The sequence below is a fragment of the Botryllus schlosseri genome, chromosome 3 (genome assembly GCF_051294905.1).
Source record: "Botryllus schlosseri isolate E-star chromosome 3, Bs_hap1, whole genome shotgun sequence".
Taxonomy (NCBI): domain Eukaryota; kingdom Metazoa; phylum Chordata; class Ascidiacea; order Stolidobranchia; family Styelidae; genus Botryllus; species Botryllus schlosseri.
In genome coordinates this window covers 24,411,076-24,436,149 of record NC_137238.1, presented here as the reverse complement: position 1 = coordinate 24,436,149, position 25,074 = coordinate 24,411,076, and the positions used below count along the sequence as shown (strand labels likewise).

Sequence of the window (25,074 nt, the reverse complement as noted above, 5' to 3'; positions counted from 1 at the left end):
GTTCCTTTGTTTTATCTATAATGGTAATATTAATAGGTTATTCAGAGCTCTTTTGAATAACTTACAAAACTTCTTATAACCTGCCAGAGCTAATTTTCTACCTGGTTATTGAGGACGCAACTTGGTAAGAAATATTTCTCACCGGGATCGGCTATGCGATTCCAATATTCATTTGCGATGGAACGATTACATGTATCTATGTGGCAACCAATTCCCCGTGGGATAGTCATCCCGATAAGAGAGTAAGCGATTCCCACGTTGCACCAAAAAGTCCAGCTATTTGCATAGAATTGATCATCGAAAACGGGCTCGTTGCGTATTCCTGATTAAGGAAATAATCAAATCTCTCAGTCTCTGCTCAACCGGCGTTTTCAAGTTTCAATAATCGTGCATTGAAGCTTTTCGCGCGCTTTCTAATTTCATCCGGCGGGCATGCTTCTTGCCCGTTCAAATCTACCTATAATTGATGTGATTGGTATATTTTTTCCCATAGAGTAAGTTATTATACGGTTTTACAAGTTACGAGTTAGGGAGGTATGTATGGCGCGTCTGCGACAGAGCTAGAGCTGAAAGAGGAACCTGCAGCAAGGAAAAGTAATACTGCTGTGTGAAGTCAGCATAATATTAAGATTCCGCGTGTTGGAATTATACCACTACCTTAGAGCGGTAACTAATTTCTAGTTATTGCAAATTTGAGTTCAAATCAAGTCACGTCATTTCAATATTCTCCAAATCATGTCACCAGTTGAGTCAAGCAGATTTTCGAGTTTCCACTCAATTTCTGATCGACAGATATAGTCATAATATACTTACCGTACGTATGTAGATGCATAAAGCTTATGCAGATATGAGTCGTACACCGCAATGACTACATCAAACTTGTCAAAAGTGGTGTGAGGTCATTCCCAAGCTACTATGACTTCATGAGACATGGCTTAATATATATTTGTTATGTAAGTTGTTAAGAAAGGCGCACACAGGATCAACTCCACCATGCTGAGTACTATTGGAGTATAGTTTGCTGTGAGCGACGATTATTGACCAAGTAAATAAGTGCACGAATATCACAGGTAAAGCCAACCTCGTATGAGTAGCTCACAGGTGGTGCGAATTAAAGTTGTACGAATGTAGGATAATTTTTCGAAGTGTTGCTGTCAAGCAATGTGCATGTAAATTGGAAGCCATAGGGAAATTCCTAAATAACCTAATAATAAAACATCATGATTTTGAAATTGAATAATACAATCCAATTAAAATAAACCCAATATTTTCGGTTGAGGCTCGTTCGTGGTAATCGTCAATAACCAGTAAAGAATTGAAAATAGCATTGTCTGCCAAGTTGAATCTTAATCGAGGTGAGCAGATGGCTCAAATATTGGCATTACGCAGACCAAGTGTCACCCGAAAGTAAGTTCATTTCAGTGAAAATATATCACTCTCTTGTATAACGTTTTGTGCCTCTGAGAGTCTTTTCAGTGATTTTAAATTAATTCAGTTCAATTAGGAAGTTTCTAATATGAATAGTGCCTATAATCGAGATGTTCGCCAACTCGGAATTGTGTGCTCCTCACTATACCGACAATCCCGACGGGAGGTCGAGACATGCGAAGAACAGCATCCTGCAACAAAGTGACTAATAATAATTGACATGCCAGAAGATGCCTCATCATTCATAACCTGCCCTAAATTTTCGAAAACAGCCCTCCATCAACTCTACCGGTGAATACGATCACAGGGGATGGGAAATAATATGTAATACTACTTATTTTAATGACGAAATTCATGAATGAATCGGAAAAAATTTCCGCGCTTGGCGCGACTATGAGCAGCCTGCAATATTTAATAGATTAGCACGGAGTTCACCGGAAATGGACATAGACACTTTAACATGAGTATTTGGCGTCCTGCTAGTTCATTACGACTATGCCCTGGAAGGCGGCTACATGAGTAGTCGAAATGCGCCGTTACCGGCAAAACGGTTGGCCACCCCTGCTGTATGACAATGATGTTTTCAAATCCACATTGTCTTCGTCATTATCGGTGAGAAATGGCTTTGAAGTTGCATTGCTGTCGTTAAAATACATTCAATAAATACGATTTATTCTTTGTATACGTGGATATGTAGGCGAATAATGTATCACTTCTGCAATCCGGCCCGCCAAGTACTTAATTTCCTATATCCGGCCCGCCGACTGGAGAAGTTGCCCGCCACTGCTGTACAGTATAGAGAATACTATTCGACATAATTGAAATATATTCTCAACTTTTCATCTAAACTTTATTGCGAAATCCTTTTTTATGGCGTCATGAATCTTTATCGCATAACCCTTAAATCTACAGTTTTTGAAAATTCAAATGCAATTTGCCCAAAAAATATAAGTGATTGAAAAAAACGGATAACAGTTTCGGATTCAGCAGCAGAAGTAGGCCTACACTAAGAACCAATGAATACTTTAGTAATCCTAAAATTAACGCAGCACAGTGTAATGAATACAGTAATCAGATAGGAAGCTATATTCAACAAAGCAATGCGAGTTTACACCGGTGCAAAAATGAAAGCCATGCATTGTGATGTCAAATTCAATATATAGCGAAGCCATTGATTTCGTATACTGCACTAATAATACATCATATTAAAATATACCCACACAGATAATCCAGTTACGTCTTGCATACATACCCCTGAAACATAAAAATCGGATCCTGATTTGGATTATGCCTTGTTCTTCCACGCTCATTGATAATCGGGTGAGATTTTTTGGGTATTGGTTATGACTAGTACTGCCAATCACAATGCCGATAAATAACCGTCAGTATATATACAAAAACATTGTACATTTATATATCAGTTTGTCGATAACTGTTCTGATTAATTCATGTATTCTAGATATGTGTAATGGTAGTCGGTGAATGTTTTATCGTCGAAGCGGAAGATAGAAATAACAAGAAATCACTCGAAAATGGAGCACAACACAAAATGCTGGAGACTTTGCATAACAATAATAATGGTATTATTAGTTGCTGGGTTGGCAGCTAATATTGCATTCACATGTCAAGGTTGGTAGCATTATTATTTCTTGCCTAAACTCTGCTTAACTAAAATATGCTCGCAGCTCTACATGTGAAACTTACATATTTACTTTTGCTTTTAAACTTCTTCCACGTCTAGTGGCTTACATAGCAGTCTTTAGGGCGAAGCTACGTACTTATTTCTCTTCTAATTTCTGAAGTAGAATAGATTTGGAGTATATCGCTGCATATTATTTATCAGCGAAGTTTTGGTCACGGCTGGGCGAAATGGCCTCTGAATCAAGGTAACGGAATTCGGCATAGAAATTGCACATATTTCCAATGTCATCCGTCAGTTTACGTTGGTCGCAAAATGCAATTTGCAATTCGGGACGTAGAGATCTCCCATTAACCGATGGTTGATATAACAATATTCCATTGAATTCTCTATTAGGCGTGCTACCCACGATAAGTGTTAACATATAATTCTCTGGTTAAATTCGATATGAATAAACTATTCAATTGCATAGTAAACTCTCTACGCGACTTCTTAACCAGATCTACTTTTGATAGTTCTTACATTGGTACTTTTTATACTGTGACTTTCTATTTCCACTTCATATAATTTTGAAATTTCTTGTGCATCATTGCTTCAATTTGAGTTGAAATTTACGCCCAACCTTTTACTTTTCCTCGAGTACGAACTCTCACCACCTCGACCACCTCTGCCTGTGATACGCACGCTATGTTGCAAATAGCTGGCAATCTCCTGTAATGCTTTCACTAGATGCTTTTAGATTGATTGTTAATTTATGTTCAGCCATTGCCAATTTGAAGGAAAGCATAGCTATGATGAATACTGAGAATCAAAATTTAAGTCGGATGATTGAAACCTTGGAAGAGCGGAATGTAGAACGTGAGTATATAGGCCTAAGCATCGTACGATCCCCTGAAAGTTTCTGGTTCGTGGGAGACAAACGTGCTGAACATGGACTTATAACGCAAAAATGCCTATTTCAAGCTGATGTACGTTTCTACATATACGTTTATGTCGATTGACAGACATCCCATTTTGAATCACTTATCAGATTCAGCAAAATCTTCACTAAATTAATTGGAATATCAGCTCTCTAGTACTACAAAATTGAGATTACCATTCTGTCCATGTGAATGTCCGAGTAAGATATTGTCCAATAAGGAAGCCGAAAACAGACACACTTTGTGCAATTCGCAGATATCAGCCATAACTGGAGCGATTTGTTTTACATAAAAACGGAAGATTTTGACCAATAAAATCAGGATCTTTACTTAAAAAAACTCAATTTTGACCAACTTTTGACCTCACGTGTGCAAATTAGGTATTTTCGTACATAATGTTTAAATTGTACTAGTTATCTCCCATTTTGGTTGGAACTGTCTGTGTTTACGAAGTAGTTTGGCCTGAAAAAACGTTTTCGACATAAAAACAGACAAATTTTTAAATAAAAACACCTATATATTAACGAAATCTGACCCTATGAAGAATTCCAGTAATTACATCATGTATTTTGGTTGAAATATATATATATATATATTTTTTTAGTACAACGAAAGATACTTACCTACATTCTCGGGTATTGTTTGTCCCTACTAAGTTGCTTGCCAGGAATAGAAAAAAAAAAACGTTCAGCAGCAGCAGTTGTTAGATGAAAACACTCAAGTTGTGCGAATACTTCTGGTGACACAGCGCATTGCTTCATTCTGACAATGCTGTATATATCACAATTTTTCATCATGCGCTTCTTTATATAAGAACCATGCAATGCCCAAGCAGTCTTGCTTCAGTTAGGATATTGTCGTACGTTTACATAACACCATTTCAAACTATTTGTTTCATTTGACCGTTTATGATTCACAACGAACAGACAATGAGCTGTCTACAACGATAGGCATATAAAGTAGGCTACGAGCTTTAAAATATCAGAATATAAGTTCACCGACAGTGCAAAATCTACGATGCAAACGAAATGCAGGAGTCGACAAATTTTTGACTTCGTAAAATTTTTCTACAATTTTTGACCTAACGCTACAATTTTGACAAAATATTCACTTATTTTGGAATGTCGAAAAAAACGCCCGAGTCATACCTATGTGACAAAATGTCTTATCGCAAGATGTTCTAACAACTCGTTGGTAACATTCTAATGCAGTGGTTCCCAACCTTTTTCCTCCCACGCACCATGTCGAAGTTTTATGCAATGCTCTCGTACCACCTACATAAGTTACGCCACAAAGAAATATCAAGTTGGAATAGTGTGCGTCTCCCGAATGAAAGTATTTCCGGTACATTAGGGTGATTCCAACAAATTCTCACTGTACCGACAATCCTAATGGAACGCAAGAGATGAAACATCATGCAAAAAAGTGCATCATCACTTATTTTGTGCACAAGTTTTTCAAAGACACCCCCTCCATCAGTTATGCCTGTTAATCTGATCACCTGGGCTGAGAATGAATAAATATTTGACAGTAATATCTGAAACTACTGATATTATCGACGAAATTCATTCACGAAGTTGACAAAAAATCCCACCTGAACTAATAATTACTTTCGGTCTAGAAAAAAAAAGAATCTACTAGCGTACCACCTGTTTGCAGACTAGAAATATTGCGTACCATAGCGAATGGTCTGGTCAATTCTATATTATACTAGATATAATTTTGTCAGGTTACACGGTGAATATTTGTAGATAAAGAACTATTCCGAAAATATATAATATATCTTCCACTCATCAAACGTTAATATCGATGGGAGCATTGAGCTGTATGCCGCATATCTAGCAGTGATCACAGTGGTTCATATAGTAATCATATATTAATCATGTTAACAATCACGATTGGGTGACATATTAAGTATAGTTCCTAAAAAGAGATTTATTTATGACGTCATAATGCTTCATCAATGTTTTGTATCCGATTTACCTTCAATTTGACTTCTTTCGAAACCGCCTCTGGAGCACATTTCAAACAGTTCTGCCCTGACATATACACAAAACTGCCGACTTTAACCACGCCACGCCGTGCCGAAACCACCATTTTCAGATTACGGACCGGACACTGTCGTCTCAACTCCCATCTTAGCAAAATTGGATGCTCCGATACCCCTGATTGTACCACATGCCATGTTGAAGAAACTGCATAGCACGTTATTATCAAGTGTGCAAAGTACGCTAACGAAAGATGCCAGTTTATAGCTGCCGTAATGGACCTGAGAGTAGCCTTCACCATGGAAATATAATAACTATTGATATTTATATTACCTTTGCTGTGGGAATTCCTTGCGAAGACAAAGAGACAGTACTAAATGTTTAGTTGAGTGTATTTACTTATCGCAATATCGATTCGATTAGCAACCGTTATGTCGTGACGCAAAAGACCATAGTTGTTATATGCGTCACTAAAATTGCTTTTAAATATAATAATAATAATAATAATTTGACTTCTTCCATTTTACCATCGTGACACATGAACGTATATGAATTTGAAAGGAAATAAATTTTGAATATTATGGTACAGATTGCTAGAAATGTCTTTCACAAAACTGTTCTCATGATAAAATCTGCCACAGTTTATTTACCAAATCGAGCGTACGAGTTATCAAAGTTTTTATACAGATCACGAAAGTGAAACTAATATCCGAATAATCCTCAAAGTCATTTTTACTAGATAAGGTCATTGAGACAAAATTGATAATATTCTATAAATTATTTTTCTAAAATTTTGATTTCTAGTTGGAATGTTTTCAGGCACTGCGCTTCAGAAGAGTATGGCAGAGCTGGTGGATAATTCAGTTCAAAAAGGTAACATCCGTTCACTGGGTCATATGCTTTACCCTTGAAATTTACATGACATTGCCTCAATACAGGAGCAGACGATTTGGCGGAAAGATTGAAAAAGATGGAAACGAATTATACTGATGGTTAGTAACACATCGAAAGAAATTGTTTCTCTATGTCACTATGATTAGTATTGTCGTGAAGTTGACTTCAAGACTTTCAATGCACGCTAAAGCTACTTCATGTGAAGCAAGAACATAAGATGTCAGAGAAGTAGTCAAGTAATTACGTTAAAGCAGTAGATTGGTACGATCTCTAAATGACTTTTGTTGATAAACATCGGTGCAATTTATGAAGATTGCAAGACTCATCTCTTTGACAAACGCAAAATAGCAATCGTCGTTAGAAGTAGGCCTATATATAATGGCAATGAAAACAAAAGCAATATAATAATAATAAATATCAATAATATCATATTATAACCATATTGGTTCTGTATTGTGCTGCTGTCATTGATACTTTTGTATTGAAAGTTATTTTAATTCATCAGCATTACTTATCACTTGACAAAATCGAAAACGTAATATGTTAGTGGGTCAGCTGCGAAAAGTTTCGCAAAAGTAAAGTATCCTTAGAAGTGAAAGTATCCTGAAATCGTTTTCATAAAACAAGTAGCATACGGGAGCTGAATTTACATAAGTAGGCTACCCCAAAGTTTAGTTAATAATGGAAATGCATGAACTAAGAGGAACATGTAGTTCCATGAAACAAAATAACATATCCAACTAGGTCAGTGGTTCTCAACCGGGGGTCCGCGGACCCCTAGGGGTCCGTGAAGCAATTTCAGGGGGTCCGCGAGACCTCTAAATTTTCAAAATTATTGATAACCTAATTTTTCATTTTTTATTCTATTTTAGAAAACATGAGGCAGTTTCGCACCACAACTGGTAAAACCTCATGACTCACTTCATCATACTAATCGTCTGACATGAAATATCCTGCAGTCCAAATTCATTTTGATTGTCAAATTACCTATAACCTAATAGTACAAACATATTGCTGTTTAAAGACGTTTTGTTGGGGTTGGTAGAAAAAATAAAAATATGGAAATATAGTATCTATACCATGGTCAATCAGCGTCACTTCTGCAAAACCTTTTCGATTTGAAGTTGTCAGTCTCATCAAAGTAGTAAACAGTCATTTAAAATAAAAATTTCTGAAATATATTCAGTAATATATCCTAATGAAGAGATTGATAACATGACACGAAATCAATTTTATCCCGTGATATACATATCCACTATTCCAGAATAACTTCAAGATGAGATGCTAGATAAAAATTATTAGGCAGTACGAGATATGTTCATTAGAAATCTGTTTCATCATTTTGGTGCCATAAATGTTGCGATCACACCAAAAGTATCGTCGTAATCGTTAATCGTTAATTAGGGTTACCATATTTTGGAACAGGGAAATAAGGACACTTTTATCAATTCTTCGATGAAAACTGAAATCAGCCGATTTCGTTATATTTGCTGACAAATTTGATTGGTTGACTAAAAAAAGTCCATTACGTTAGTTTGAATGACGATGTACACACTTTTTCTCGAAATAAGTGGTGTTGACTAAAAAAAGTCGTTGACCACGAATTACCTTTAGCGTCATTTATGCCCATTTTCACTCGAATATATCCATAATCTTAGATGTAAAAGCTGTAAAGGAGGACGCATTGGAAAAAAGAGGACATTTAGGCGTCTTCGGAGTTGGAGGACATTTTCAAAAACTTGAAAAAGGAGGACGTATGATAACTTTAGCGTTAATATTGCATCAGCCTCCATCTATCTTTGTGGAAATGGATTTTCGGCACTGATCGTTCATATCAAATCGAAGACGCGGATGTTCATCACACGACCACGAACTTCAAAAAATACAGCTGCAAAATAACCTTGGAAATAATAAAGGTCTCCCCAATTTTTACATGAATAGTATGGTTTTATTTTAAAGAAACACATTCTGTTGCTGTTTATCACAAGCCTACAGTTCATATTTCCACAAGACATGTGACGGCTGCATCTTAATAGAGCTAAATTTGAACTAAAATTCGAGGGGGTCCGCGAGGGTCTGTGATGGCCCAAAGGGGTCCGCGAAGCCAAAAAGGTTGAGAACCACTGAACTAGGTGTTCATCTTCACTGTTCTAATCTGCTTCGATACTGCGTAAGTCAACGACTAGATTTGCTGGGTTTGTAACGAAGATTGGGACTGGAGATGACGTACAAAGATTCGAATGAAAAGACCATGTTTTATTGTTTTTCAGGAATACAATTGTTGAATGAAACAATGGCAAGCTTGGAAAGACGTCATTTGGGTCGTAAGCACTAAACTCTATCTTTCATCAACAAATTATGTATAAAAGATTATGATGAAAACACCTATATACCTCCAACGCATGAGTAACCCGAGTAACCTGAGCTACATAACCTGGCTATAGCTGTGGTTAGAGTCATGCGGTCAGATTCTCACCCCGTGCAAGTAGGCTACGTCTCATAGCATTTCAACGAGATAGGTGTTGTGAGCTTCGTGGAAAACACTGTTGTGAGAGATACCACCACTCTTAAATGAAAGAATATATCAGAAGCGTTAATCGGTTAACAAGTATCCGTGACCTGTAGCGGTCGTTGTTGGGCTTTACAGTTGCAGGATTGCGGTTGGTCTGCATCTCCAAAAACAAATGAGTTCTTCCATTTGATGAGATTGATATGAAGCTACTATATGATACGATCATGATAATAGTGACCCGTACTGTTTCAAACCTTGGCGGAGCCCTATATTTTGAGAAGACTCGCCCACAGCTGTGACATGTATTCTTGCTTTCATTGCATTGGTCAATTAGAGTTCCACTCCACTATTTCGTATGAGAGTTTGTTCTGTTATTTGCTCGAGTAGGCTATATAACTTCAACTCTCACTCCATACTCTGTTATTGTTTCGAAATCGGGTTTTCTTGTCCAATTATTATCGCTTCACTTTAACAAGATATCACTTCATTCAGAAACGGGAATAATTACCGATTTCGTGGCGACACTGGAAAAAGCTGATGAGGAAGGTAGGCTGAACATGATGATAAAAATAGATTTGTGATGTAATTATTTCTAATATTCTCTTGATTCAGTCCTCGTAATTAGGATCAGATTGTTATGATATCATTGCGATAGAACGAATAGGTCACGGAGCAATATTACGTAAATATAAAATTGTACCAGCGATGTGCAGTTGGAGTCGGCAAGTATAGCAGCACCTCGCCTGTAGTCAGAATGAGGAAAGAGAATTGTAAAATCCTTCATTTTTAGTACATAAATAATTATATGTATTTTATGTCGATGTTCATGGGAAACTAAATGTTAAATACTTTTGCATCCAAAATGACGGCATTTATGTATTTATTGTCCAAAAATATAGCGCAAAAGTAAGTGTGAAGCAGAATTGAGGTACAGACGCGTCAAGCCTCCATGAGATCGGCCAATTCACCTTAATCAGCTCAGAATTTATGTCAAATGGTATTAGTCGAATGCCACTGCCGTGATTCCTGAAATCCGATTATTACTGTTGTCAAAACAACAGCATCCCTAGAAAATCACCAATTAATGTGAATTCAGCTTTTCGACGTACTATAAAAGCGCAGAGAAACAATAACTTGGTGATGCACAGATTTATTTAATACACTCATTTTTGGCTAACAATCAAAAATCAGAGCGCAGGGAAACAATGCGCTACCGATTTCGCAAACTGACGATGTAGTATATGAATCGTGTGGATGTAACGGCCAACATGAAGTGCAGAGCAAAGAGCCTACATTCGCTGACTGATGTAGCTTTATATATTTTCCACACCTTTTTCACACCTGTTTTCAAGTCGTCAACTGCATCAGCTAGCATTTTTGATTTATATATCTGTAAATCTGACTCTGAAGGGGTCAGTGCCTTGGCCCGCGTCAGTGCCTCATGGACCGCACCACACTTGACTGATTTTTACATGCAGACTATGTATAATATCATGTACTGAACAGACATCAAGGCTATCCAACATAGGTCGCAGCATTTGCGGACAAAAAAAATGCGTGTACACGGTCTCTTTTTCCCTGTATCATAACATGATCATCATCTTTCGTAACAGTTATTCGGGATTTCAATTACACGGTATCAAGACTGGAAACTGCGCAACAGACGCGTGAGTCAAACTTCGTTTGCATGGGCGCTATACGCCGTGCAGATTAAATTAGGTATTGTGAATGCTATAATTAGGACATTTTATTTATGCGAGAAGTTACACGTGATATTCTCTCAAACTTATCTCAATTGGGTGGTTGCTGGCATGTCGGAAGAATTCAAAACTTTGCCAATATGACGTTTTATAATAAATGTACCATAACGTTCCTTAACCAAGTATAGCATGGGGATCCTAACCTAGGGGTCGCGAGCCCAACGGTACCGTTTGCCTGACGTCTGAGGTGACGGACACGTCAAGTAAATCGCAATAATGAATATTACAAGAATGCAAATCAAGGGGATACTATCGACGGCTCATTTCTGAAAATTTTGTTTCATTTTTCATAACAAACAAAATATAAACGAGGAAGGCGAGCCTGGTATCAAATCAGTTGAAGAATCATTTTAAAGCGACACTATCATAACTCAAAATTGGTGTCCGGCACCCCGCTATTACGATTAAAGTGTCGAGAGCTTAGATATCAATAGCACGGTAGTTTTTCCTTCTAGGAAAAATACCTACATACGTTGCAATTGTCTATTTTGACGGGGGTTGACGAGTTCTTAATTGAATAATTTAGGGTTACCTACGGCCTCCTTTTGGAGGATTTGTACGCCCTTCTCAGAATTTTGAAAATGTCCTCCGTTTTGTCAATTCGTCGTGCTTTACAGCTTTTGCAGCTAAGATAATGGATAGATTGGAGTGCAAATGAGCATAAATGACTCTAAATATGGAATTCGTTGTCCGATCGAAAGTCACGACCATTTTTTAAGTCAACGCCACTAATTTTAAGTAAATAGAATGTAAATCGGGAGTCGAACGAAAGTGGTGACCCGAATTTTTCAGCCGAAATGGTGAAATCGGCTTATTTCAGTTTTGATCAACTAACTTTTCTGATTTAGTAAAAGGGTCCTCATTTCCCGAATTAAAAATACGGTATTCGTAGCATAATTTCGTCAACTTCCAAATAGTCCGGGAGTAGGTTCGGATGAGGGTGCTGATAAATTGAGAGGCTGGGTCGCGGAACATTTTGAAATCGAAATTTACGGTCGCGACCGTAACAAGGCTAAGTACCCATAGTTTATCAGTGTTTGAGACTTTCGATAGGCAAGGTAAGGCTATATAAGTGCTAAGAGTATTTCTGTTGATTACAGAAATCATGAAGTTGAGCATTGCGTTGGCGACGCTCAGAACGGATTATGAAGCTTGTGAGTAATACATTTAAAATGGAATGTGGAGTGTGGAATGTGGTAAAAAGTGACAAAGGGAACAATCAACTAATTCAATGTGGCACATCATGCAAGCATCACTATTTCGCACGTATCTTTGTATACCAGTGGTTCTGAACCTGTGGTATATACCATTAGTAGTACACGACGTCATATGAGGTGGTACGCCAAGTAAAATTAGAGTTTTATAAATCGTTAACGTTATTTTGTCAAATGCTAGAAATGTCTCCATCGAGCGCATAGAAAAATAATGCTACACGGTTGCACCCCGCCTCTATCAGCTTGTGTACATGAAACAATTCCAATCATCACTTTAATTGTGTATTGTTAGTGTCTGTTATTAATAATTAGATGCGAATTAGCTTTTGGGTCGTATTCATTTGAAAATTTGCAAGCCGACTTATATGGTATTTCACCAATGTTAATAATCGCATATAGATTTGGAGTAAGGTTGAGTTTATTCGGTAATGTTGTGCTACGGAACGAAATTATAGAACCTTATGATGGTACGCAGTCATAACAAGGTTGGGAACCGCTCTTGTATGCGAATAATTATGATGCAAGAGCATAGATATAAAATTCAATATTATGCTGTTCAGCGGAAATCGGTTTACGCAACAAGATTCTGGGGCTGGAATTGAGCGACGAACAACGTAAGATGCGTCCATTTTTAAAATTGTATACAGCAAATATTTGTATGATGTTGTTTCGTGAATTTGTAAGAGACAGTAGTATCGACGTCTACCTCTTGTTTCCTTGCGTCACGTCTTCTAATGACACGGCACAGCAGCATTACAAAATACATCACTTTTAAATCACACAATTCACCAGCTATAGTCAGGTAGTTACATGCGTAACGGAATACCGTTCACCAATAGTGTTCAAAGAGGAAAACCATTAAAATATAATTTTCTTACAAACGAAGCCCATCTCGGTCCAATATGTATCAGCCCGTCAAATAAGGCAACACTTTAGCTATCGCACTATTTTGATATCACTGTAGTCTTATATCCATTCGTTTTATCAACGGATAATGCCATTACAAAAATGTTTAGATTCTGTCGCCCGTACCATAATTATGCAACGATACTGATAGAGCGTCACACTGGTCGCTGCTGAATCATTACGGACTGTACGGACTTTTTTTAAGACACTGCGTACGAGGATGAAATGGCGAGGGGGAGCGTAGATAAATCTCCAATTCTTAGGTGGAAAATCTGGAGTCGACTTCGGGCGGAATTGAACCCGCAAAAAATACCGAGTAGATATTTATAAAAACGAAAACGCCAATGAAAAGCTGTTATATTGAGGTTACATAAAGCATATCTTAGTTACACAAAAATATACGAGATCTCATTGCTTTATCAAATCTTACCCAATAATTTCCGGCCTCCAGAGAAACCGGTACTCCGATTTCATGATTTTAGCCTAATGAACCAAATTCCAACGTCCGCGTTTACGGTTTTCTTGTATTTCTCGCAGAGCATACTAAAATCGCCAGGCTAACGGCTTCGACTAAAACCAAGGGCGCATTGCAATATACCATTTTATATCGCTGTTAGAGTCATTGTTTTTGTGGCTGTATTCAACTTCTGCGTATGTCATCGTACTTTCCCGATTTCTTTGTTTGCTAATAACGGCTTTGTTAGAAGATAATCCCTATGTTTCATAACATGATGTCAGTATTCAAGTGAAAAACAAGGCCATGGATTTCGAGGCAACTTTATGGATTCATTTTACTGGTTGTCACCCGCGAGCCAGCTGAGGTTTTGAATCCGACCCGCGACGCCTGTTGAGTTTAACACCCATGCACTACGCTATCTGGTCTATGCACACAATATCACTTCACGCTTTGGTGTCATATCGAAAAAAATTGTGTTACCGCGACTATATTATACTTATTTCGTAATGGAAATACTATTTTGTTAACCATGTTGCTGATTTATTGTGAATATCGGTTTATCTGCAATTAGGCCTGTGTGATATCTGAGATATCGTTTACTGTTCAAAGTTGGGATATTGCTCTGACTCTAATAATGATATCTCTTCATTCTCTCATAAATTATGGCATACTTTTATCACTGTATTTAATGAATTACTTATAATCGCAATGTATTTCGAACATTTAGAAAAAGAAAACTTCAGCTTCATCGTCACGGAATTGCAGCGGACCATGAACATTTGTGAGTTAACAACGCTGATAGATCGATTGCGGCCAAAACTACTTTTCTATCTTACCGTATATCTTTCAATTTCAAAAGTACGTGTTTTTCGTTTAGCAAATCAGGAATTGAATACCGAAATACGAAAGCAAGAACAATCCCATAGAGAGCGTGAGCAGTATATGTTTTACAATGTTGTATACCAGGGGCCGGCAACTTCTCCAGCCGGCGGGCCGGATATAGGAAAATTATGTACTTGACGGGCCGGATTGCTGAATCGATGAATTATTCGCCCATTTATCCACGTATACAAGGTGTAAATCGCATTTAATGAATGTATTTAACGACAGCAATGTCACTTCAATGCCATTTCTCGCCGATAATGACGAAGACGATGTGAATTTGAGAACAGCATTGTCATACTGGCGCCGCCATGTCTGCTTCTCTCTGATCAATCAACACACGCAGCAATCGCTAATTAAGATTTCAAGGCGTTCGATAAGCCCAGTACCCCAAATGTACCAAGATATCAATTCATTAGGGCTCAATAGGTGACGTGTTAGCGTCGTTGTTCAACTGTGTGGCCTATTTTATGTCGATATTGAACTCATGCGGATCGCGGCTTCTACGACATTTGAAAATTGGCCCGCGACCAGGCTACGGAATCAAGAAAAGGAATATCTGCCTGGTGTAAATGACCATTGTAGTTGACCACCACCACGATTACCACAAACGATATTAGGGTTGAGCACATCGTAAATGCCGATAATGCAACTCTTCCCGTTTCGACGAACTTACGCGTGAGCTCCATCCTCGCACGCTGCGCAGTGCGCTTACATGTATTGTATATAATAACATACAGTCACTAAAATTTGACGTAGTAAGCAAGTGGCGGGGAATCTCGGCAGAATGTAGCCGCGGGCTGTATGTTGCCGGCCCCTGTTGTATACCATTATACAACTTAATACCGCCTATTTCGTTCCCGGCATATTACTATTTATTCAAGGAATCTTTACTTCAGAATCGCATCTGTTCAATCGTACCGTGACAGCTATGAAACGTGACAACGAAATCAGTGAGTTTTGAAATATCAGGAATAAAATCCTCCCCTCACATCTTTCAGTCAATCTAAAATTTTTATGGTTTTGCTTAGTATTCAACGAATTCAAAGAGAAGATTCGAACCCTGAAAAGCAGCGATGAACAACGTAAGCACACGATTTACTTTCCTTTGTCAAGCAACATTTACCTCGTCATACTGATAATTGAAACTATGTCTGTCTGTCCCTATGAATCGAGTATAAAGGTATTAATTTGCAAATATCGATTTATATAGCAGTGCCTGCCTATTTATTTCTCCATCAGTTGGCGTAACCTGAATAATTGCCTTACCTATTGTACATTGTATTTCTTGACCACATGAAAAATATGACAGCCGATATTACTGTCATTAATAATCCATAAATCATATTTCACCCAATAGCTGGCTGTGTAGAAATATCGGTCTCCCGTTTCGTATACGTCGATCATCTGTGTTTCTCTTTGTTTGTCAGTATTGTATCTTTTACCCACAGCTTGTACTAATTCAGTGTTTGTTCTGTATTGTGTATGTATTTTGGAATGCGACGTTAGTTGAAGAGTACACTTTGATTATTGCCGGACTCTTCGGCCTCGTTCCATTTCTCTTCGTGTCATCATTTCTAGTCGATTTCGGGTCGACCGGTTTCTCTGTTGTTGGTTTGCTTAAAGCCGTTGTTTCGGCAGCTCTTCTCCCTCGAATACGGGGTTAGGTGGGATTTTCGTCCAACTTCTGATTTACTGTGTCATTGTTGGCTATTTCAGCCTTTTCAGGCTCGGTCGCATGTCCGAGTTTCCCTCGTCGAATTATAGACTTGCATTTTTCTTCGCTATGTCGCAGTCGTCTGCAGCGGCAGTGTTGGGATCAAGTCACTACCTCCGAGTCCCGAGTCCTCTCGAGTCATTGCACATTTTGACTCGAGTCAAGTCAAGTCACTCGATTTTTAGAGGTGGCTCGAGTCAAGTCGAGTCAAGTCAAGTCACGAGTCAAGTTACAACTCATAATTCTAGTCCAGTTGCTTTTAGAAGTACGAGCCATAATTGACACATTGCATTTTGATAGCTGTTAAAAAATAGTCATTTAATTTGAATTGAGAGACGAATATACAATAAAATAAAAACACGAAAAGGGCGTCGCATTGCTCACGCATACGTAGAATGGCTAAACTATGTATAAGTAACTGTATGGACTTAGTCCAGAGGTCTCAAACTCAAATGTGCTCGCGGGCCATTTTCTAGTTTTTGATGACGCCGCGGGCCGCAGCATCAATAATCGGGATATTCAATGTATAGGTTCCAACTATGCCTTATTTGACGGGTCCTTGCAGACAGGCATTCCACAAACATCGTGGAAATGTGATTTACGATTGCATTATTCACGCTTGACACGAAATAAAATCACATTCTCAAATATTTAAATAATTTTTTTGTGCCTGGCATAATTTTTCTAATGAATAAGTTATAGACATAATACGGGAGGATGCATCATGACATCGTAAAACTGTCGGGTTATAATAGTGCAGTAAGGGGACCTTTGACGTGCCACAATTTTATGTGGTATAATTTAAAATATACAGAAGATTGATCTGATATCAGAGCATTTGAGCGGCGTATAGCCTAATCCTGGTTTTGATAAAGTCGTGATAAATATAAGCTATTGTTATTGTCATTGCCAAAGTCAAATTAAATCCGCGCTAAATTTTGCATTCGAATATTATTGTAACATGTCAATAACAACTTGAATATAATAATTTTGAGCCACAGTAATAGCATTGCTTCTTTGCCTTTTTAGCGATCGTACCCCTTGTGTTTCCAGTGAGATTTCTCGTAGCGCCTATCCATTTTCAGCACAATTTCTGATGGTACCTATATTAAAATCAGAAACCCCATTCACACAAGACTATTTTCCAGTTCAATAAATTGGCCAAGAAAATATTCTACAGCATATAGGCCTAATTCCACAATGCATCTCCAACACCCTGATGTGGTGCTTCCTACCCCGATGGGGTCTATGGACCCTGGTTAAGAACCCCTGGAATAGATATGCCCAATCGACGAATAATTCATTGGTGTTACAGCTGTAGAGCATAGTACTACCCTACTCGCCTACGATAATAACATGGACAAAGAGAACAAACAACACCCAGCATGTAACCAACTATACGTCACGGGGGTCATAGAATGCCAATGGTTGCCTTACTGACCTGATTAGATAGTTATATACCCCAAGCAGCGCTAGCTACGACCTTTTGATATATTACTATTCTCCATGACATTTTCATAGATTGTTGCGCCCGTAGGATTAACAAGTCACCGTTTCGATTCGCAAGTCATTGTCTCTTTTTAACGTTTGATCCGACTCAACTCGAGTCATTTTTATTTAATCACTCTGTCAATCCAAAACCGAGTCATTTTACGAGAAGGTCGCACCAAACCAAACCACAATTTTAAGTCACGAATCATCAACGGGTCATGTTCTATCGTCATGAACTAGAAATGTGACGTAATAGCTGATCTTCTACCTCATCGTAGCTTTTAAAAGTGATGTGATAGTGAAGTTTGTTGAGATCCAAGTGATTTTTATATTAGTTTTATATTGAACTTTAAGCTCTTATATCTAAAAAATATATGACAGTTGAATATATTGTTGAATACTTGAAATTCCAAAATGCTGTCGCGGGCCGCGTGTTTGAGACCTCTGTCTTAGTCTATAGGTATCAGTTAAAATAGAGAATATAATATGCTACTTCAAAAACGAATTGATATGAGCACACCTACACATACGTTTCTTTCCTTTCTTTCCTACACGACCAGCGTTTCGCGCATAATCCGAATATATGCAATAACTGCCACTTGTATCGACACCATTAATTGATGACATGAATATGACTCGTAAATTTTGCTCCGAGTCACTAGTCAATCCACATTTCTGAAACGTCTAGTCAAGTCAAGTCAAGTCATTTTCGCAAGGTGACTCGAGTCAAGACAAGTCATACGAAAAAGGGGGCTCGCGTCGTCCCAACACAGGCACGCGGTGCATGCTCATTTTTCCTGTGGACAGTCATTGATAATATGTCCCGTCTGTTTGTAGTTGTAACATCGCTTCTGATAAGCGTCGTCAGCTGTTCTTATACGGCACCCATACCCATCAATTTTATATAGTAGGGCAAGTTTTTTTCTGAATTCTGCCATCTAGAAGTTACTGAATCAATTGCACCATTTAGTGTTTTTTCTGAAGACTCTTGTCTGGTTGATAACCGTTCCGAATGCATATCCATTTTATTGTTCTGCTTATATCGTCCCCTTAAGAGTCGTATCGTATTCCTTTAACAATGAGATGTGTCGCTGGACGTCTTATGAGTTCGAAAGTTATATTGCGAAATTTTGCTTGATTGGGGTTTTGTCTCGTCTTTCCATTGGTTTCTGTCTTCATATTCAAAATCCATGTTCCGCTCGTTAGCTCATATACTCCTGCAATGTCTTTATAACATTTCCTGTGATAGTGTTGCATTGTATTTCTTCTGTTGTTGTATCAGCGTCAAGGTCTTCGTCTCCCTTTATGAAGAGAGTATTTCGTCTGTTATGATTGAGAATCGGTGATTCCTGATTGTTTTTTTTCTGTTGTATTTTCTGATCTTTTCGTTATTGCTCTTTCCATATGATACCTGTGTAGCATTTGTCTCTGTACCGCTATCGTCAGCGTTGAAGGCCTCAATGGCCGTGGCCATTGTTAACCGGTCAATCCCTGAATTGTAACGTCGAAAATCAAGCTATTCGGTATATCCAATATCAAGTATGTTCAGTATGTCGAGTATACATGCAGTATATTCAGTAGTAAATCGTCCTTTTCCGTCCTAAACGGGTCCAAAAGTTGGTTATCTTCGTCGCCGTCGAAAAACACGTCATGGCGGTTGGAGGTCTCTTTACTAACCTGAGCCGCGTGGGTAGTAAGAGATTATCGTCATTACTACGATGATTTCCTCGCCACTTTATTTCGAACATTTCAATAACTACAGTTACAACGACAGTTAATTTTTTCTGTGTCATTTGTAGTTTGTAGTTTAAAGTATAGGTGTCAATATTTTTTTCTTTTGCAATGATGAATATATTTGTTCTCTCTTTACTAATAATACTAAATTTCAGAATTTCGATTGCTCAACGACACTGTGTCGACTATTGAAGGGGATTTTGGAACATGTAAGTCACCATCAAGTCATCATATGAAATTATCGATATCAATTCTTTTGCTGAATATAATGATTATTGATATGTTATCTGGCAATATATAATAAAATCATTTATATTTCAGCTATCAATGATTTGAACGCCCGGATTCGAGAGGTGCAGATGAGCGATGAACAAAGTAAGACGTGAATAATTCGATGCTTTGCTATTAAACGCATTTTATAACAGCTTTTCCGCCAATTTATCATGATTCAAAATATTTTCTCATTTCTAGAGCAGGAAAACCTAACTCGCATCATGGTCGAGTTGGCATTGCTAAATGATACGGTAACGGGGCTTCGAGAAGAATATCGAATATGTGAGTAATCGCTACGACTTTTACGTTTGTTCTACATAAATAACAACAATGACATATGGTGAGAGGTATGATATCATATATGATATGTTACCATGTCCTAATCCTTGACTCACCGCTCAAGATCGATGCGGAACAATCAAAGTTCATGAATTTTACAATTGGCAAACAATAGGGGGATAATCCAGCATATGTTAAAAATTATCGAGACGACAGATTTCGCGTCGTCGTAAGGGGCCGTTTGCACTTTCATTTGTGTGCTTTGTTGTCGACTCTATCAAATACACCAGACAAGGCAGTTTCAACAAAGAGAGTTCGTGTACCGTCTGAAAATAGTACATTGAACGCTCTCGTATTCGTATTCGACGTGCTGGTGACGTCATATTTTGTGGTACGATTGTTGAGATACAATGTTGCGTTGCTGGTAATGGCGACTGTGTGCTTCGCCGACTGGCAGGGAGAATTCAATCCTCATTGCTACAACATTATTTGAGTTGTACTGAGAAGCCAGGCAAAAATTGCTGCAAACGCATGGGCCCTAAGCATCAAGTTATATGGAATGTTATTACCAGACTAGGCAATAAAAACGCTTGCCCAACATTTGAGCGTGCGACGCAATGCAAAACAACAATTGAGCATGTAACACTACGGCATAGCCACGGCATTGTTGACATATGAGCATGGTTGGTTACATATTGACATGGTGACACGTAACTATGAGGAGTTGAGGACACATCAACATTGGGACACTTAAGCATGTTGAGATATAAGCATGGTTGGTTACATATTGGCATGGTGACACGTAAGCATGAGGACACTTAAGTATATTGACATATGAGCATGGTGACAAATGAGCATGGGAACACATTAGCATGCAAGTGGACGCAGTCATGCCAGTAGGCTAAAGCACCATTCCTGACCAACATCAACAAAAACAGCTCTAATTTTGAGTGATACAATCGATATGGCCGGCTCTATTTATCACACGACATTTTTAGTATGCTTAAATGTACCATAATGTAAATTTAATCACAAGATCAAATATACGAAACGGCGTGGTGAATAGCGTTGAGGAAACTACATATGCTTCTCAGGAGTCATCCGTAGTGACGAACATTGCGAGTTCCGTGCATTCAAGTACCGTGCTCGCTGTGCATCATCACTATCAAACCTAATGATAGGGAAGTTGCACTAGCGCGGAGAAAAATAATCAAATATCGTTATATTTTCTTACTCTTTTATCTAATTACCAATTCGAATTTCCTTTCCAGTTAACGATAATTTCACAAGTGAAGCCAAAATCAGGGGGGATAGCGCTAGAAAACGTAAGTTTCCAGAGCAACAAAAACATCTACATTGATGAGTTTATATTGTAATGTTCAAGGTATTCATCATTACGATTTAATTCTTATTTTACAGATATTGATAAACTGAATGCGATCGCGGGAAGCATCGACACTCTGAAAAAAACGCTCAGCACGTGTAAGATATTTCCTAACCAAAATATTTCCCAGTACATTAACTTAGTCGTCTGTCTTCGTGATTGATAGTCGTCCACAAAGGCATATCCAGAATTAACAATATTTGATGAGGCAAAGTACTCTCCCAGTAAAATACTCCCCATTGGCGAGATAGCCTAGTGTAAGGGTCGCCAACTCAAAACGGGTCGCGGGCCACTTTTCAAATTTCGTATAGGCGGCGGGCCGCATGAATTCGTTATCGATGAAAAATAGGCAACAACGTTCTAAAACTCTACGTCAGTACGACGGTGAGCTAGCTAACATGAGGCAATGAGCATATAGACCACAAACGAAATAATATTTTACTGACGGATTACAAATACAACAAAAGATCATTATCATCAATTTTGTTTCATTTTGAACTGTGAGCTGTGCACGATACCTGGAAACGATTTTCAGCGACTAAGGAATCGATATTGGGACTAGCGAGATACGTGACTAGCCGAAAGACCATGTAAACGTAAAGCTTGATCTTGTGTCGAAACACGAAGCCATAGTGGTTCGCAAACTTTTTTAGACACGCCCCCCTTTATGATACTCCAAAATCGTCATATCACAAAATGCAACCAGAATGCTAGCAATCCCAACGTCTCGTTTGGTGACATGGACGGGGATGACTGTTGATAAGAGAATTCTTTAAGATGAATTCCGGACTCTACACAGAGCAATAACATTCCATCGAGGGAGAATCAGCTGATATGAATGAGCATACTGTTTTGACTTGCAATGGCCCAAACACTGCCAAGACCGAGACGCTTATAAAACGGCTTAGGGCAGTGCTTCCTAAAACTGGGGAGCTAGTATATAAAGATAATAACTACTACCGACTAATAATAGTTGCATCCACATATGAGCTTCCGAATGAAAGAAAAGAGAGAATCACCGGATTCAAGTTCACCAAAAACTCACTCATTCGGTACTACAACAACCCAGGTTTAGGATTGATGATTTGAATAACAATATTTGAACTATCGTTGTTGTGTGCTAACCGTGATTTCACTAACAAAAGCCGAAATTTGAATAATTTATAAAAATGAGAAAAATTCATACGGAAAAAATCTGACATGATAAAGAATTTCTGATCACAGAATCGGTCTCAGCAACTTTAAATTAGCCTGAATCAACCAATGAAATTTTCGACGATTTTTTTTTCGAAATTTGTAGACCAGTGTTATTAAACGAGAGTGTCTTGTATCATACATGCGTCTTTTGCGTTTTGTACAGTCACTTGCACGGCACCATGGCAGTGCAATTACCGTTGTTTCAAAAATTTATATAAGCTCAAGAACCTATTTCCTTTTACTTTATTTATCAAATTACCATATCGCATTCCTGTTCTAGTTAACCAGAAATTGACGAATGAAACCAGAATCAGGAAGGAAGTCGATGAAACACGTGAGTTTTTAGAGCTTTGGCGACATCGATACTCCGGAACATAGATTCAGTCAGTGCCCTTCAATACACTGGTAGGAGTATCGCAGTGGCATACATTAAAATTTAATATCCTGGGAATGATAGGTGCAACGTTCATTCCATATTTTTACTGTACATTCGAGTAGGTGTCGGATATTTATCCAAATTTTGAGCTAGACGAAAGTAAAGTGGTCCCACGCGACAAACATCGTCCTTCCCTCGTCCAATTACCCTTGGCATATACTTAGAAGCTAAACTTATGCATTGATTTTCTTCACGCAGTAAGTCGAATTGTTGAATTTTCAGATAATCAAAGATGGGAAGAGGTTAAATCCGACATCAACGACCTGAATGAAATGATCCATTCGCGTAAGATATTTGACTATAAACATATTAGGTCACACATTTAGATATTAATTGGAGATTGTTTCCTAAATTTTACTGTCAACCCCAATAAATTGTTAATTGGCCTAAAATAACGATGTATAACAATTTCTGCTCACTTCCAGCCGGTAGAAGCGAAGTTATTTGGATTGATGGTGGGTAATCCCAGAATTATTGATGGAAGACTCAAATAACTTCGCTTCTACGGGTTTGAAACGCTTCAAATTTGTTATGCAGAGTTTTCGCAGACAACTGAATAATTTCATATGTTAGACAGTAAAATTTGGAAAAGAAATTTGAATTGTTTTTATTAAATACAAAAATTTCTATTGGCTCTGCCGCTGCTTCTGCTGCTTGGAATTGAGCCAAACATGGTTTTCAGCATTTTTTTCGTTAACCTAACAATTTAATAAGTGATTTCCCGGAATCCGAAAAAGAAGTTATTTTGGAACCGTACTGCACGGTGTATACAGCACGGAGAGATTTCTAATCGCGAGCTAATTTGTTACGACCCAGACGGGAATTGGTGGTTGTTCTTGACAATATCTTGTGCGTGACAGAAGGATTTTTGCGGGAATATCCTCGTTTCTGAAAATCATCGGATAAAATTGCCTAGGTCTGGTCCACCACTGCCCCTCATATTTTGAGGGACGGTAGTAAAAGCACGGGGTAAGGGTTCGAAGTTCACTCGGTCTTTTCGGATTGGGTCTTTCAGTAATGGAAAGCCTGAATCGCGCCCGAGTACCACTCGACTAAATAATACCATCATAATTGTATGTGAGCTATTCGGAATCAAACCAAGGTTGTTATAACAACCATAAGATACTGGCTCATACCATATGATTCGAGCCCAGTGTACACAGCCAGTATTCACCTCTGCGACTGCACTGTAAAAAAAAAACCTCGATTTACCGCGAAATGTTTGGAAGCACGGTAGCCAGACATTTCGTGGTAATTTAACATTACCGTTAGTCAATGTAAATTTAACTTACACTCGTCCGGTAATCTCACTTTACACGCCAGACTGTAATGTTACAGTCACCTCCGGTATATCCAATCTACATTTTATCCTGTATATTTGCCACTCAGACTGTAATTTTACCGCCTACCTAGATACATGCTGTCTGTGTAAATCAGGATTACATACCAGCTTGTAAATTCACGTACATCCCATATCTATCGCAAAGCAACCCGATGCTAAAATATCGCAAAAGCTTCTTCACACCCCCAAAACCACATTGGAACAAACTGTATAGTGTATATTCATTCATGATTCACGATGAGAAGATTATCAATGGGAAAGTATTGTTGCTGGAGGTCTAATTCTTCTTTGGGAGACATGCAGTAACACGAGTGGTCTTCCACCATCGGCCAAACTTCCAATTGTTTCTTTTTCTCGTCCACATTCCTTCTGTGTAGGTAGTATCTTGCATTCTTGCAGTTCCACTAAAAAGAATTCATGCGTAAGTCTGTATATGAAGCAAAGTTCCTAACCTAGACATGACATTATAAAGACTACTAAGACAAATAGGGTAACAAAAATATAACAATTTTTGAAGTACCGGTACTGGTACATTGTGTGGTGACGGCTCCGCCTTTTACATGATATAGCAGAGATTCATGACTTACTTTATCAAATGCAGCGGGCAAGTTATAAATGATA

General features: G+C 38.2%; 1 protein-coding gene across 1 annotated transcript in view; it reads left to right on the top strand.

Annotated features, from left to right (window-relative positions):
* The window catches only part of LOC145436527 (uncharacterized), a 162,715-nt gene that overhangs the window by 126,544 nt on the left and 11,097 nt on the right, over window positions 1-25,074 (top strand). The window contains exons 14-20 of the mRNA XM_080313890.1: window positions 19,698-19,751; window positions 19,864-19,917; window positions 20,014-20,097; window positions 21,366-21,419; window positions 21,514-21,576; window positions 22,956-23,009; window positions 23,334-23,396. Of these exons, the coding sequence (XP_080170016.1) occupies window positions 19,698-19,751; window positions 19,864-19,917; window positions 20,014-20,097; window positions 21,366-21,419; window positions 21,514-21,576; window positions 22,956-23,009; window positions 23,334-23,396 (426 nt within the window). The remainder of the gene's footprint in view (window positions 1-19,697; window positions 19,752-19,863; window positions 19,918-20,013; window positions 20,098-21,365; window positions 21,420-21,513; window positions 21,577-22,955; window positions 23,010-23,333; window positions 23,397-25,074) is intronic.